We start from the raw sequence: 17,329 nt of genomic DNA, 5'->3' as shown, positions 1-17,329 counted from the left end.
ATCCGTGACAGCAGCAGTGTTCTTTACAATTACAAATGTCTAATTAGGAGATTCTAAGAATGAGGCTACCAAGGACTGGACATTACAATGAGTCCTCCCAACGCCTCTTAGTGCTAGGGGGAACGTGAGGGTACAAAAGTTCCCTACACACTACTGGCAAGCATTCCTTGCATGTATACAGCCCCTGAGCTGGAGCAGGGCACAAGGGGCCTAGAAGTGACTTACTATGTGCAAATAATAGCACTGCATTTATGCTGGTATGTAGGGGCCTGTAAGCCTACCTTGTTTTATGCTTTCTTATATCATTGACATGACAGGTATACCTTAGGCCCAGATTTATCAAAGTGTATAAAATAGAAGCTATGGGCTGTACCCAGTAGTCTTTATCTTACACTGTTTAATAAATCTGGCCCTGTTTACAAGGGTCTATACAAATAATATCCCTTCTCTCCCCTGACATTATCTGTTGGGGGTGGCGGCACCATACACAGATAGCTGACTACTACTTCCATCACCTTTGTTTCCTGACCCTTTTTCTAGTGTGCATGGTAAACTCTCAGTGAAACCCCCTTTAATTTTTTCCATGCACTTGTTTCTCCAGATTGCTTTTCTATACACTACAATGGAAGCTGCTGGATGCTGTTCGGTGCTACGTCCATTAGACCGATCTCGGACAGCTCACTCTATAGCCTACTAAAACCTGTAGTTTTCCAGTTGTTGCAAAACGAAAACTCCAAGCATGGCCTGATGGGCCATAGGTCTTAGGGCCTGCTGGGAGTTGTAGTTTTGCAACACCTGGTGGACCACAAGGTGAAGACCACTGCCGTAGCCCCTCTCTGGTCTCCCTAGAATTAGAGCTTTGGATGGATGGATAACCTGGAGCGATGGGAGACGACAGAACACAGAGCGAGCTGTCACAAGAGCCGGGCTCAGAGCGGCATCTGGCAGCCTACCTTGTAGAGTATATACACGGAACCTGCAGGAACAATAACATTAATGAGAGGCGCCCACATAGGCCATAGTGCCACAGCCAGACAGCGCTCCATACCTCTATGCAGACAGACGGCAAGGTGCACACATGGCATCTCACCTCAGTGTACATGGTGGCGGCACACATACATTGAGATATATATATATATATATATATATATATATATATATATATATATATATATATACACACACATATATTGTGGTGCCCTCCATACCCAGTGGTCACAGGTGAGGGCTCCCTGGTACACAGCACACAGTAGCACGATGCAAGCCTGTACACCATGGTGGTGGTGCCCCCAGCAGCAGAGGGCAGCTCACCTGTCACCCCCGGGTACACCGCCAGCAGCAGGCACTGCCCCCTCCCCCAGACTTGTTGCCACAAGGCCCAGTCTCCAGCCCAGTCAGCCTCCAGCACTTACATGGGCTCCAGTAACTTGGCCAGCCACGTCTTGAAGGCGTCCACATTCTCTATCAGCATGTCGGCGGCTGGGCAGGCCCGGGGGGTGTGGGGGACCACTATCGTGCCAGCACCGCGATCCCAGCGCTCATCCTCGTCTCCCCGGGGGTCCCGTCTGCACCGGAATCGTCAACCGCAGCCGTCCACGAGAAGCTTCCCGCCCGTCGGCCCGGCTCTCCCCGCACTGGACAGACACCTATTACCGGCTCAACTCCCGTCCCAAGCACGGCACAACTTAGGCAGGCATTAGGGCCTACGAATGGACCGGAAGACGGACAGCTGCACGCAGCCAATCGTGATGCGGGACGTGACGGACGCCGACCAATAGGGATCTTGCGGGGCGGGACTAGAGGTGGTCGGTCATTAGTGGGCGGAGCGGAGGCGGCGGAGGTTGTATTAGCGCATGGTGCCTGGAGTAGTGCTGCACATGGGGCCGGCTCCTAGCGTTACTGCTTCTGCCTCACCGTGTGTACAGTGCTCTATAGTCATGGCGGGCAGGAAGGGGCATTCATTTCCAAGGAGAGGACAATCCCTTTAATTCTGCATATTAAAGCATATCTGTGGGAATCTGATCACTACTTGAGATCTCCTTGATGCTATGGACCTATGTGGGCTGGGTGACCACCAGCAGGGCCGGTTTTAGACAAAATGTGGCCCTGGGCAAAGTTGAAGGTGGGGCCCCAAATGCTAAAACATTGTAGCAGCAATTTAAGGTCCCGATACTTTTTTGTTGGCGCGCTGCTCGAGGTGGGGTGATCTTCTGTGACCTTAAATAAGACCCCTCTGTGCCCTATATAGTAGATAGGTCCCTCTGTGCCTCCATAGTACATATAGTCGGTATCCCTCTGTAGGTAATTCTTCTGGTAGTTACCTCCACCACCCAGTATGTAGTATCCACCAATATAGGAGGCATCTCACTGTAGGTTTTACACCTGTTAGCTAGCCCCCTGATAGTTGCCCCCTCAGCAGATAGCAGCTCCCCTGATAGTTACCCCCCCCCCCAGCACATAGCATCTCCCCTGTTCCCCCCCCCAGCACATAGCATCTCCACTGATAGTTGCCCCCTCAGCAGATAGCATCTCCACTGATAGTTACCCCCCCCCCCCCCCCCCAGCACATAGCATCTCCTAGGGCTGGGGCGATGTGGGCAAAAAATAAAATCTCGTTTTTTCTTTTCTCGATTTTTTTTATTTATTTTTTGATGGGTGTAGTAGTATAGGCATAGTGGATAAGGGGTGTAGCAATAGTAGAAGCATATAAGATGAGGGGTGTAGTAGTAGATAAGGGGAGTAGCAGTTTTGGGAGTAGTAGTAGTATCAGGAGTGGAGGTAATAATAGCAATGGTAGTAGAGCAGTATTGGGGGTAGTAGTAGAGCAGTATTGGGGGTAGTAGTAGAGCAGTATTAGGGGTAGTAGTAGAGTAGTATTGGGAGTAGTAGTAGTAGAGCAGTATTGGGGGTAGTAGTAGAGCAGTATTGGGGTAGTAGTAGAGCAGTATTAGGAGTAGTATTGGGGGTAGTAGTAGGGCAGTATGGGGGTAGTAGTATAGCAGTATTGGGGGTAGTAGTAGAGCAGTATTGGGGGTAGTAGTAGAGCAGTATTAGGAGTAGTATTGGGGGTAGTAGTAGGGCAGTATGGGGGGTAGTAGTAGAGCAGTATTGGGGGTAGTAGTAGAGCAGTATTAGGAGTAGTAGTAGGGCAGTATTGGGAGTAGTAGTAGAGCAGTATTAGGAGTAGTATTGGGGTAGTAGTAGGGCAGTATTTGTGGTAGTAGTAGAGCAGTATTGGGAGTACTATTGGGGGTAGTAGTAGGGCAGTATTGGGGGTAGTAGAGCAGTATTAGGAGTAGTATTGGGGGTAAAAGTAGGGCACTATTGGCGGTAGTAATAGAGCAGTATTAGGAGTAGTATTGATGGTGGTAGTAGTAGAGCACTATTGGGGGTAGTAGTAGGGCAGTATTAGGAGTAGTATTGAGGGTAGTAGTAGAGCAGTATTAGGAGTAGTATTGGGGGTAATAGTAGGGCACTATTGGGGGTAGTAGTAGAGCAATATTAGGAGTAGTATTGGGGGTAGTAGTAGGGCACTACTGGGGGTAGTAGTAGGGCAGTATTAGGAGTAGTATTGGGGGTAGTAGTAGGGCACTATTGGGGGTAATAGTAGAGCAGTATTAGGAGTAGTATTCGGAGTAGTAGAGCAGTATTAGGAGTAGTATTGGGGGTAATAGTAGGGCACTATTGGGGGTAGTAGTAGGGCAGTATTAGGAGTAGTATTGGGGGTAATAGTAGGGCACTATTGGGGGTAGTAGTAGAGCAGTATTAGGAGTAGTATTGATGGTGGTAGTAGTAGGGCACTATTGGGGGTAGTAGTAGAGCAGTATTAGGAGTAGTATTGATGGTGGTAGTAGTAGGGCACTATTGGGGGTAGTAGAGCAGTATTAGGAGTAGTATTGATGGTGGTAGTAGTAGGGCACTATTGGGGGTAGTAGAGCAGTATTAGGAGTAGTATTGATGGTGGTAGTAGTAGGGCACTATTGGGGGTAGTAGTAGGGCAGTATTAGGAGTAGTATTGGGGGTAGTAGTAGGGCACTATTGGGGGTAATAGTAGAGCAGTATTAGGAGTAGTATTCGGAGTAGTAGAGCAGTATTAGGAGTAGTATTGGGGGTAATAGTAGGGCACTATTGGGGGTAGTAGTAGGGCAGTATTAGGAGTAGTATTGGGAGTAATAGTAGGGCACTATTGGGGGTAGTAGTAGGCCAGTATTAGGAGTAGTATTGGGGGTAATAGTAGGGCACTATTGGGGGTAGTAGTAGAGCAATATTAGGAGTAGTTTTGGGGGTAGTAGTAGGGCACTACTGGGGGTAGTAGTAGGGCAGTATTAGGAGTAGTATTGGGGTAGTAGTAGGGCACTATTGGGGGTAGTAGTAGAGCAGTATTAGGAGTAGTATTGATGGTGGTAGTAGTAGGGCACTATTGGGGGTAGTAGTAGGGCAGTATTAGGAGTAGTATTGGGGGTAATAGTAGGGCACTATTGGGGGTAGTAGTAGAGCAATATTAGGAGTAGTTTTGGGGGTAGTAGTAGGGCACTATTGGGGGTAGTAGTAGGGCAGTATTAGGAGTAGTATTGGGGTAGTAGTAGGGCACTATTGGGGGTAGTAGTAGAGCAGTATTAGGAGTAGTATTGGGGTAGTAGTAGGGCACTATTGGGGGTAGTAGTAGAGCAGTATTAGGAGTAGTATTGATGGTGGTAGTAGTAGGGCACTATTGGGGGTAGTAATAGGGCAGTATTAGGAGTAGTATTGGGGTAGTAGTAGGGCAGTATTAGGAGTAGTATTGGGGTAGTAGTAAGGCACTATTGGGGGTAGTAGTAGAGCAGTATTAGGAGTAGTATTGATGGTGGTAGTAGTAGGGCACTATTGGGGGTAGTAGTAGAGCAGTATTAGGAGTAGTATTGGGGGTAGTAGTAGGGCAGTATTAGGAGTAGTATTGGGGTAGTAGTAGGGCACTATTGGGGGTAATAGTAGGGCAGTATTAGGAGTAGTATTGGGGGTAATAGTAGAGCAGTATTAGGAGTAGTATTGGGGGTAGTAGTAGAGCAGAGGAGAGATATGGGGGCACTTTATCATACAGGATACTGTGTGATTCAGCACCCACCTCCATCATGTACTGCTCAGGGCCTGGTGCCCATAGATACAGAGGGAGGAGGGCCCTGAACAGTATATGGTGGAAGGGGGGACTGCATCATACAAGATCCCCTGCCCCCTTCCTGTATACTGTTCGCTAGGCTAGTACATGGGGAGGGGGTTACTGTTTTATAAAGACACCCGAGGCTCCGCCCACCCGTGCCCGTAAGCACCGCCCCCTGGCCGCAAGTCCCGCCCCCAGTCTCCGTGACCCTCTAACACCCCCCCCCCCCCCGCGCGCCTCCCCAACACCCCCCCCCCCTCCCCCTCTATTTTTTTACCTGGGCTTGCCGTTCCTCCTCTTCTGTAGGGCACAGGCAGCTCTGCAGGAGGGGCGCTCCGTCCTCACAGCTCAGCTCCTTCGTTCATTAGAGGAGCAGGGGAGCTGCTTGTGCTGCTCTGCTTCCTGCTCCACTAATGAAGGAAGGAGCTAGGGGGCCCCTGGGGGATGGGGGCCCTGGGCAAGTGCCTACTTTGCCCCCCCCTAACGCCGGCCCTGACCACCAGATAGGTTGTACTGGCAAAGATACCCATGCCAGGCCCCCAGAATCATACTGCATCCCAGCCAATGTTAGTGACGGGTGGACATTCACATGTGGCTGTGCCAATAACCCCCCGGAATGGGTATCAGAATGCAGCCCCATTCCCTGGCCATAGGCAGTATGATCCTATGTAACAGCCACAGTCTTCATGTAGCCCAGTCTAAAATGGTTCCCTATAATGGGCAATAGGGTCATATATCTGCATAGCTTGCTACTGCTATGTGTGAGTCTCAGGTTCATTCTTTTGTTTGTTTGTTTGTTTTTTGTGCTGTTAAAAACTAAAACTAAAAAAAAAAATCTGGAATACTGCAGGTGTTTTACTGTTAGTTGCTGCAGTTTTTCAAGTTAGGTATTACCAGCATGTGAGAGCTGTGCTGCCAATAACTGCACCATAAAACCGCACATAGCTGTTCCATAGTTTTCAAGGGGTTATCCCATTAGCAGTGTTCAGGGCCCCCATAGAGAATGAATGGGAGATGACGTACGCTGCTTTCTTTAGTAGAGCATATTCCTTGGTTGTCAGGGTTGGTGTGGACCCCAGTGGTCAGACCCCCACCTATCAGCTATTTATCCCCTAGTTATCCTGTGGGTCAGGAAGAGTGCTGTGTGAAATTTACCTCTCCCATGGAGGGTGCCCCCCTTATTATCTGTTGCCCCTACTGAGGAAATGTCAATAAAGGGAATTCTTTATTGAAGTGACGCATGTTCCAAAATGTTTTCTTCAAGATTTTAGATTTAACAAGGCAGGCGTTTCTTTCTCATCTACATAACCATTGCATCCAACCACACTATATACACTATACAGCATGTTTACACATTGCAGTTTTGATGCAGTTGAAAAGCACTTCTATTAGGCAAACCCAGTAGTGTGTATACAAGTAATAGGCTTTTGCCTTCTTGTTTGCATACAGCAAACTCTGTCCATTAAATGTTCAGCCCAAGATGAAATCCAGTTGGGCATGGAGACATAGAGGTTCCATATAGCATCCTGCAGCACATTTGCCCTCAGATGTTGCAGCTGGGCCTGTAGATCCAGCACATTCGTAGGTTCATGAAGCTGGCATCCCAGCTGGTCCCACAAGTGTCTGACTGGTAATAAAACTGGCTACAGGGCAGGCCAAGGAAATGTTGTGAATCAGTAGAGACATTCCTGGGAAACAGCCACAAAAGGAAACAGCCCTCACCAATTGCTCATCTTCCTTTATTAAAGGGAACCTGTCACCCCCCGTGCCGGGGTGACAGGCTCCCGACCCCCCTTTAGAGCCCCCTATACTCACCTAATCCCGCCGGGTCCCGTTTCTGGATCCGGTCGGGTCACGGAGATCTCAGCCGCTGCAGCCCGGCGCGCGCGCTGGGAGATGAGTCCAGCGCTCATAGAGAATGACTCCTGTCATTCTCTATGGGTGTTGGACTCATCTCTCAGCGCACGCGCCGGGCCGCAGCGGCTGAGATCTTCATCACCCGACCACCTCCAGAAGCGGGACCCGGCGGGATTAGGTGAGTATAGGGGGCTCTAAAGGGGGGTCGGGAGCTAGGGTCAGATTACAGCAACACTCCAGGAAAACCCTTGCTGTGTGCAAGTGAGCTTTAGGGCCCTATTCCACCGGACAATTATCGTTCAGATTATCGTTAAATCGTTCGAATCTAAACGATAATCGTTCGGTTGAAATGCAGTTAACGAATAATGACCGAACGAGAAATCGTTGATCGCTTTATAAGACCTGGACCTATTTTTATTGTTGCTCGTTCGCAAAATGTTCGCAAATCGTTCGCATTGAATAAGACGTTGTTCGGTCGTTCGCAATAGATACGAACGCAATAGCGAATAAATAGTGAAGAAAAACGATCGCAATTACGATCATAAGTAACGATTATCGTTCCATGGAAATGAGTGAACGTTTTCAGGTCTTTCGCAATAGCGGTCGTTTGAGATCTTTAATCGATACATCGTTGCAAACGATAATCGTCCGGTGGAATAGGGCCCTTATCCATGAAAGACAACACATGGGTGCATGATGTTCTGCACATATCAGCGAGCTCATCGCTCGTATCACTACTGGGGGTGACTGCTGTATGCAATGGTGCCCCAGATCATCACACCAGCAGTGGGACAGTGTGTCACTCCATAGCAAAGGTCGGATTAAGGCTACATGGGCAACATAGATTGTGCAATGTTTCACATCACGTTGTACAGCTGCAAAAAATCTTGATTAGCAGTTCGCACACAGCTTTGTTACCATAGACCTGTAACTTGGCTGTAATCATGTTAACAGCCAAAAAGTCACACAAAGGCACGTTGCACAAAATAGTTTGAATAAGAGGTGCATGACCAAAGTTGTCATGTAGTCCTGGCCTAAAGCACTCATCTCGAGGCCTCCATATTGAAACCTGCTGCGGAATCCCAAGCAGAACCTAGACTTGTCGCTAAAGTTCGTAGCAGTCCAGGTTTCCTGCTCACGACACTAGTGCAGATGAAGGCAACCGGCTGTCAATGGGGACGTGACACCAAATTTAATCCTGCTAAGCACCTGGAAATGGTCCGGGCAGAGATGGATGTGTAATGAAAGGGCCACCTATGTATAGATGGTGGACAAGGAAACTGGGAGCTGCTTGTGCCTCTCTTGGTGGTCTGGCTGGGTCATCCAAAGCCTGGGTGCTGTGTCCGTGCCTTTTCATACAGCAGCGGGGGAAGCACTCTTCCGCTCACTTGTGGCAAGACTAGACTGGTAGGTACTAGATTTTGTTTGTGAATAAGGGTGATGTAACTGAACAATGAAGGGCTTATAATATGCTTTAGATGCGTTTATTTTAATTTTCCACTTCTGTTTTTTCAGTGTCATCATGAGATAACATTGTGCCCTAAGGTAGACCGTTAAAGCAGGGTTAATAACTGGTGCAGTACAGCACTGATAACAGCCTCCATGCTTCCACACCGACTGTAGTTATACCAAAGCTGTATACCTCTATGGTTACTAAAGGGCCTTATACATGGGAGGATTATCAGCCAGGAGAGTTGCTAGAAAAATGACACCAAGGAGGACGGAGAAAACTCCTGATCTTTGGCTCATCAAGTCTCTTCACCATGCTTTAAATTTTTGTTTTGTCGGCCACACATCTTCCTGTGTAAACAGGGTTATGTGCCGCCGTTAATGATAAAAGGAAACTGACAGCACAGTGTATACTTACCCTCAGCACTGCTGTGATCTGACACACAGTTCCCCAGTCCTTGGACCACTGCTATATCTTCAGGCCCCACCTCTTCCAGAATGATTGACAGCCATGGGAGGGGCCTGAAGATACAGCCAGTGGTGGGAAGACTGGAGACCTGGATGCTGGATCACAAGCAGGGTGCCTAGAAAGTATACACTGCTGCTTATGGTCTGGAAACTAACAGCACAGATATATACATATCTGTGCTGTCAGTTTCCTTCCTGGGCTGCACAAATGATACAAGGATCATTCGAGCAGCCCGGTCGTCCGACTTTGAAGACCTCCGGCTGACAAATCGTGCAGTGTAAAAGGGACCAAACTTTTCAGCAAACTTATGGGACAAGTAAATCTTGTCCAGAGAAACTGATAATTTTCAAGTGGGCGGGGGGAACATAAACAAGTACTACTTACCTCTCCATAGCGCTGTCTTACCGCTCCAGGACTCCTGCTGCACTGACGTCACAACTCGGCTAATGTATTGCCCTCTCAGCCAGTCAGTGACTGGGGCGGGACACTGTGTGTTATAGAGATATAAGGAAGCTCCTCTGTGTGTGTGCAGAGTATGAAGGACATCATAGCAGCTAATCTGAACACAGGGACAAAAAAGCTGTTGGATTCACTGTTAGGAGCTTTCCCCACAGATTGTGAAGAAAATAGTGCTAAGGCTCAGTACAGTGTGCTGTACCACTGTGTGAGGTAAAATGCTGGAAACTAGAGATGAGCAAATCTACAGTAGGAACTAAGCAAAGCGCTTCATTCCTGTCTGCATTCTGCTCATCAGGCTGCGGGCTTTGAAGTCTGCTCTGGGCCGCTCCTCCCCACTTCCTCCAATTTCCCATTACTGGATCCATCTTTTCCCAGCACCTGGGAGGAGCGGCACGGAGCGGAGCAGACTTCAAAGCCCGCAGCCTGACGTGGAGAATGCAGATACTTACCTCTCAACATTTTGGACGGCCAAAGAGGGACAGTTGTGGTTCATGCTAGGAAAATTTCAGGCATTTCTTTTTAATTTAAGGATGCATTTATACATCCAGGATCTGCTGCAGGTTGATGCATTTAGTTGCATCGATATCTGCAAATCTGCAGCAGATCCTGTATGTGTGACTGCATCCTTAGGTCGCATTCACACATCAGTAACGCTGTCTGTAATTGCAGACCCAAAACTGCGGAGAGGATTACAAATGTGTTTCAGTTCCTGTCGACATTTGCAGGGACTAGAGGTGAGCGAACTGTTCGGACTTTTGGTCTGAAAGCAGTTCGCTCTATTGTCATGCCTGTGATCCCGGCCGCATAGATGCTCTTCCGGGAATATGCCAGGATATTCTAGGGAATCGATGTTGAAATCCCTGGACTATCCTGGCCGCATATTTGCGGGATCGCAACTATGCGGCTGGGATCACAGGCATGACGAGAGAGCGCCGATGCCGTCGGACCAAAAGTCCTCCGCTCATCTCTAGCAGGGACCCCTGTCATATAGGTGACACAGACGAACAATGGCTTCATCATTTTGTTGCAGCATGGATCATGTCCCCAAACGGATCACAAACACCTACAGATGTGTGTATGGGGCCATAGAACTCAATTAGTCTGCATGTGTGACAGCAGCCATAATGTCACATGATTCATGGGATTATGACAATTTTTAGGGTCCAGCTTGCACCACATGATAGGATAATATGCAAGTTTGGGTCTATTATACAGTAAGAAACCAGACCCTTTCTAGAGCAACATTGAAGGTTTATTAATGCAAATCTAATTCCTAGGTCAAAAAGAGGGACATGTAAGGGGCAAAGAGGGACAGAGGGATGTAAGTCAAAAGTAGGGACTGTCCCTCCAAAAGAGGGACACCTGGGAGGTATGCAGATAGGAAGGAAGCGCTTTGCTTAGTTCCTATTGTAGATTTCAGAAAACCATGCTGAAAACATGAGGGCCTCCATTAAAGCCAATGGGGTCTGTCCAGCACCATTCATTTCAGGCATGTCAGTGATCTGGCTGTACTATTATTTCTGCTGTCCTGTTGCTATTACAAATCCAAACAATGGAAAATACTGGTGAATAGTTTCCTATCCATGAAGTTTTGTGAAGGACAGAAATAGTGCTGCCCTCTTCCCTGAGTTTATTGTGAAAAGTGGCCATTTAAAGGGGCACTCCATCGGAAAAAAAATACTTAATGTATTTTCACAAAACAGATCAGTCGGGAGACACAGGAAGAGTCAGCTGTGAGCGGCTGTCTGTAGTAGGATACAGGGATTGCATTAGGCCTCTGCTGCCAATGTAGCTTCACGCTGCAGATACAACATGATGCATAGCATTGGACTCTACCTCATACCAAGGTATAACCACAGCTCCACAGTACAGAGCCACCAGCCCGGCACTACCCTCACATACACGGGGATGTATACTGTCCACGACCTCCTATCTGTGCCTCTACCGCAATGAATTATGGTCCTATTACTGTCCAATAGAAAAACTCCGTTGACATGTAAAGAACGCTATTTGTCAATAAAACTGATGCAATCTGAAGCCCGATGCATGCTGGGAGTTGTGGTCTGGGATGAGTTCACTCTGTTATGCTAGGTGTAGAGAAGCACTACATTGCCCGGCATGCTTTGCAGGCAAAAGTCCCGACTTCCGATTAGCAGCCGGCAACGTGTGTGACAGAGAGCTGAAGCCTGCAAGTGTGATCGGCCTTTGCTGTGGGGAACCATGACGGTCAGTGTGAGCAGGGAGGGCTGCCCCGTACCGGGCGTGTGTTACCGGGCTGTCCTGCCGGTGTATAACATACTAATTCTTATACAGCTGTTAGAGCCGGGGTATAGACAGCTGTGATCAGTACAAGGGAGTGAGGGCTGCCGGCTTATACAGCAGAGCCCATAGTGTGCCCATGTATGGGGGATCCCAGCTGTCATCACACACCACTCCCCATATCTTATGTCTCCTGACCTGTGAGTGCTTGCAGTATTGTGAAGGGCTATGGTATATGCTACAGTGTAGGAGTGCTGTCTGCTGTGATCATGGTCAGTGGCCCCTTATGTGTATAGTGGGAGCATCCAGCTGTTCCTGCAGGACTCTGCACACCCTCTCTTCTCTCTTTGTAGACTGTAAGATTACAGGGTGATGCAATAACGTATACAATCTCTGCGTCTCACCCCTGTCTTATATATGTGACCCCCCCATCTCTGCGTCTCACCCCTGTCTTATATATGTGACCCCCCCCATCTCTGCGTCTCACCCCTGTCGTATAGATGTGACCCCCCCCTTCTCTACGTCTCACCCCTGTCGTATAGATGTGACCCCCCCATCTGTCTCTCACCCCTGTCTTATAGATGTGACCCCCCCATCTCTGCGTCTCACCCCTATCTTATAGATGTGACCCCCCCATCTCTGCGTCTCACCCCTGTCTTATAGATGTGACCCCCCCATCTCTGCGTCTCACCCCTGTCTTATAGATGTGACCCCCCCCCCACCTCTGCGTCTCACCCCTGTCTTATAGATGTGACCCCCCCATCTCTGCGTCTTACCCCTATCTTATAGATGTGACCCCCCCCATCTCTGCATCTCACCCCTGTCTTATAGATGTGACCCCCCCCACCTCTGCGTCTCACCCCTGTCTTATAAATGTGACCCCCCCATCTCTGGCTCTCACCCCTGTCTTATAGATGTGACCCCCCCATGTCTGGCTCTCACCCCTATCTTATAGATGTGACCCCCCCCATCTCTGGCTCTCACCCCTATCCTGCGATCAAGCTCCTCTCTGCTCTGTTTTACATATTTTGCATAATTTGTATGAATAATAAAAGTGTATTTTGAAGGATGGATATTTATATATATTATTTTCTGTAAATATTCAAGTTCTTATAAAATAGAGAAAAAACCCCATACTTCCATTGCCTCTGTTGAGCTGCTGCTTACATAGTGTCCGGTCAGTGCTGTGAGCCTAAGGACCTACCTGTTCAGCCAATCAGTGACAGTCTTGTGGATATGCGTTAAATGTCCATAGTGGAGACCCTTTAAAGTGACTGTACCACCAGGCCCAGGCTAAAGCACTGGAGGCGGGCCGACCCACCTTTAGTGAGAGGAAACCCTCTATGATAGGTTTCTAATGGAGTCACGTCATGAAGGGGCTGGAGTTTCTTCCCACTGGGGGTGGGTCGGCCCGCCTCCAGTGCTTCAGCCTGGGCCTGGCGGTACAGTCACTTTAAATAGTAATTTAATAGTAATACAAATATATATAAAAAAAAGTCAGAAGACCTGACAGGCCCTTGAAGGGAATGCTAACATGGCTTATAACTGTGTGTTTTTGCAATGGAAACAGCATTGATTTCCAACAAAAAAATTACATAGTGTCGCTTTTGAAAACTATAGTCCCATTGACTTCAATGACTTATGGGGAGCTTATGACGTCACTTATTTTCTGTGCAGTTATGTGCTAGAGCTCCTATTGAGAGAGTCAGGGCGCTCCCACCCACATGGCTCACCAGTGCTCCAGAAAGGTGTGCTTGTGCTGATCCATTGTTTTGTTGGTCTGTGCTGGATCAGACCGTGACTGACTTATATTATTGTGTCAATGTGACAGCCACTGTTTCTATCTGATCAATAGATCTCCCCCCGATGATCAGCGGGGGTGGGGGTAGGGGGGGTGGACATTGGCAGCACACCAGCAGACATTCCTCTGTACGCATAATATAGGCTTATGTCTTCCGAACCATTCATTTGGTTACCATAGAGTTATTTTCTCACCTAAACGTACAATGGTGTTTCCAGGACAAATGTCACATTGTCATTTTAGGGTCCTCTCTAGGTGATTGACATTTGGCTCAATTTCTGCATCCTAAATTGAAACCTATGTTGGATTTTTTTTTTTTGTGTTTGTACTTCTCTTAAAGCAATTTAAAATCATTTCCATTTTATTCAGAGATGGACTTTTTACCCTTAGATCGTGTGTCTTATATTTGCCTGCTAAGCACACATCCTTAGATGACATTTCTCAGGTTACCGGCTGTTTTCATAGTGTCGGTGCAGTGATCTTTACAGTTAAAGAGAGACACACAGCATTAATGTTTCTCCATTGTTGCAGTCAGAACTAATATATAAATGCTGATGAGTTATAGATAATGACTGATCTTTGTCTATTAGAGGTCTGAAATATCTGTGCACCATTCTATAATGCCTGTATCTCTTGTCACTTTTTAGCCCCTGAATTTCATAGCTAGCATATGACAGGTATTGGTCATACTGTGCAGCGTGTAGGTCACCCCTGCTGGTTCCATCATTGTAGGTACTAAACCTTTCTTGTTATCTAATCCCCTGTCTCTTATGTGCTGCTTTTCAAGGAGCGAAAGGGAACGGCGAAGGTTGACTTCCTGAAGAAAATTGAAAATGATATCCAAGCACAATGGGAGAGTCGAAAGGTTTTTGAAGTCAACGCTTCTGATAAACAGAACAGGCAAGTTTAGTTGGATTATATGAACCTCTTTATAACATAAGTGTACCTCTGGTTTATACAATCTACCTAACGCAGTAGTGTCCAACCTGTGGCTCGCCAGTTGCTGCAATACTACAACTTGTGGCACGCACAGACAGCCAATGTTTGGACAGATTTGCGCAGTTGTAGTTTAGCAAGAGCTGAAAGCTACAGATTGGAGACCACTACCCTAATGTATTCCTAATAATACAATGAGTCCTGCAGAGCGATTCAGTGTTGGTGAAGGACCATAGATGGAATATAAAATCATTGGTTGTCTGGAATTTATGTATGTCCGGTGACCCAGCATAGTTTTCCTTTTGTCATAGCCGAGCTGCATAAATAAACCTCTTGGCATCCCTTGCCGCTATGCTCAATTCAGGCTATGAGGATGCCAGATGGACCATATCCAGCTTCTTGCATCATGTGTTCTTATCCGGAGTGGCTCCAGATCTCCAGAAATGTGGGAACCAATCCTAAAAGTATGACCCGATATTTTATGTAAGCGAGCACCAATTTGCTGGATCAGCGCGCTTAAGGAGCCTATTATACTGCTCAAGGATCATGCAGCAATGACTATATACACTCACCGGCCACTTTATTAGGTGCACCTGTCCAACTGCACGTTACCACTTAATTTCTAATCAGCCAATCACATGGCGGCAACTCAGTGCATTTAGGCATGTAGACATGGTCAAGACAATCTCCTGCGGTTCAAACCGAGCATCAGTATGGGGAAGAAAGGTGATTTGAGTGCCTTTGAACGTGGCATGGTTGTTGGTGCCAGAAGGGCTGGTCTGAGTATTTCAGAAACTGCTGATCTACTGGGATTTTCACGCACAACCATCTCTAGGGTTTACAGAGAATGGTCCGAAAAAGAAGAAACATCCAGTGAGCGGCAGTTCTGTGGGCGGAAATGCCTTGTTGATGCCAGAGGTCAGAGGAGAATGGGCAGACTGGTTCGAGCTGATAGAAAGGCAACAGTGACTCAAATAGCCAACCGTTACAACCAAGGTAGGCAGAAGAGCATCTCTGAACGCACAGTACGTCCAACTTTGAGGCAGATGGGCTACAGCAGCAGAAGACCACACCGGGTGCCACTCCTTTCAGCTAAGAACAGGAAACTGAGGCTACAATTTGCACAAGCAATTAGACAGTAGAAGATTGGAAAAACGTTGCCTGGTCTGATGAGTCTCGATTTCTGCTTGAACATGACAATGAGTTCACTGTACTCAAATGGCCTCCACAGTCACCAGATCTCAATCCAATAGAGCATCTTTGGGATGTGGTGGAACGGGAGATTCGCATCATGGATGTGCAGCCGACAAATCTGCGGCAACTGTGTGATGCCATCATGTCAAAATGGACCAAAATCTCTGAGGAATGCTTCCAGCACCTTGTTGAATCTATGCCACGAAGAATTGAGGCAGTTCTGAAGGCAAAAGGGGGTCCAACCCGTTACTAGCATGGTGTACCTAATAAAGTGGCCGGTGAGTGTATATAATCATTAGCCGTGGTTGCATATATATAAAATAATATAAGCTATACTTTAACTCTCTGCACTCCCTGACTTCCTTCCATCCTTCAGAGTTCTCCCCATAGCCGCCGCTGGCACTTCAGAGGCGTCTTTGAGCTGACAAGCCGCTCAGCTAATCACTGGCTGAGACCGGATGGCCTATAATTGCAGACACGGTTTCAGGAGCTTTAGCGGCGGCTGCAGTGAGTCAGGAGAAGCTCGTAGGATGCGGGGGAACGTGGAGAGGTAAAGTATAGCTTTTATTCTTCTTTCTGCGCTTTCATCAGCCGCGACCACACATTACAAGGAGCAATGCTCAGTCGGCTGACAATGATTTTAAACCTGCTGAAAGACAACAATCCGCTGATCATTGGGTCCTTAGCTGATCGTTTTCTATATCACACAGGGCAATATCTGACCGAGTAGCCCTGATTGGGCAAACAATCTACCTGTGTAAAAGGACCCTATATCGTTTGAGATTATATATATATATATATATATATATATATATATATATATATATATATATATATATATATAATGTCAGGGATAACTTTTACTCATACCTGCTATGTCAAATAAACCTGATCAGAGAAGGCAGACTGATAGGAATTTATTATAGGATTTTACCAGGGCATATATTTGTAAGCCACAATTTAGTAGTCGCGGTATAGTAGTTATGTATTATTATTTTATCAGGGTGTCCAAGTTTCAAACCAGGAGGCCACATGTGGCCCACAACCATCAGAACGCAGATTTACATTGATAGCCTTCTGATGAAGAAGAATACCCTCTCATCCGCAGTTAATTCAAGGAAATTTTGTGTTACAGCAAAGACAAATACCTTGTGACCTTTCCTTATCCTTACATGAATGGACGTCTTCACCTGGGCCATACATTCTCCCTATCTAAATGTGAGGTAAGACATCTTATGTGAAGCTTTCTTTTTATGCTATATACTGAAAATTCTGATGAGCTTACTATCCCATCATCTTGTGTACTTAGTTCTCTGTAGGCTTCCAAAGACTGAAAGGCAAGACATGTTTGTTTCCCTTTGGACTTCATTGTACTGGCATGCCCATCAAAGTAAGTTACAGCCAGAGTTTGTTGACATATTGGTGATTTGCTCTCCGTATGGCTATGGTGGGCTCTAATAACATGATCTTGTGTTGCAGGCATGTGCGGATAAGCTCAAGAGGGAAATGGAGTTATATGGATGCCCACCACAATTTCCTGAAGAGGAGGAAGAGGATGAAGAGCCAGCGTCTAAGAAAGAGGATGAGCTGGTTATCAAGGATAAAGCTAAGGGAAAAAAGGTAATGCATTATGGAAGATGATGAGTTCCATGGCTGAGAACACACCATGGATTAGAATGGTCACACTCATTACAGTCTCATGCCTGTTCGTAGCCATAGAGAACAAAAGTTTCACTGCTGATCCGGCAGCGGCCTTGATGATAAGAACACT

The 17,329-nt window shown here is 47.1% G+C and overlaps 2 protein-coding genes across 4 annotated transcripts in view; one reads left to right on the top strand and one right to left on the bottom strand.

The window, feature by feature from the left end:
• RBM27 (RNA binding motif protein 27) overlaps positions 1-1,714 on the bottom strand; it is a 41,675-nt gene extending 39,961 nt beyond the window's left edge. For all 3 annotated transcript variants that reach the window (XM_069971995.1, XM_069972003.1, XM_069972012.1), the window contains exon 1: positions 1,413-1,714. In XM_069971995.1, coding sequence (XP_069828096.1) covers positions 1,413-1,471 — 59 coding nt within the window. In that variant the 5' untranslated portion in view covers positions 1,472-1,714. The remainder of the gene's footprint in view (positions 1-1,412) is intronic.
• A 9,768-nt stretch (positions 1,715-11,482) lies between these two features.
• The window catches only part of LARS1 (leucyl-tRNA synthetase 1), a 35,211-nt gene continuing 29,364 nt past the window's right edge, over positions 11,483-17,329 (top strand). Inside the window, exons 1-5 of the mRNA XM_069954814.1 lie at positions 11,483-11,594; positions 14,216-14,328; positions 16,694-16,781; positions 16,868-16,948; positions 17,038-17,178. Of these exons, the coding sequence (XP_069810915.1) occupies positions 11,589-11,594; positions 14,216-14,328; positions 16,694-16,781; positions 16,868-16,948; positions 17,038-17,178 (429 nt within the window). The 5' untranslated portion in view covers positions 11,483-11,588. The remainder of the gene's footprint in view (positions 11,595-14,215; positions 14,329-16,693; positions 16,782-16,867; positions 16,949-17,037; positions 17,179-17,329) is intronic.

This window comes from Dendropsophus ebraccatus, chromosome 1 (assembly GCF_027789765.1).
Source record: "Dendropsophus ebraccatus isolate aDenEbr1 chromosome 1, aDenEbr1.pat, whole genome shotgun sequence".
Lineage (NCBI taxonomy): Eukaryota > Metazoa > Chordata > Amphibia > Anura > Hylidae > Dendropsophus > Dendropsophus ebraccatus.
Note: the sequence above shows the minus strand (reverse complement) of the source record. Positions and strands in the feature narration are given on the sequence as shown.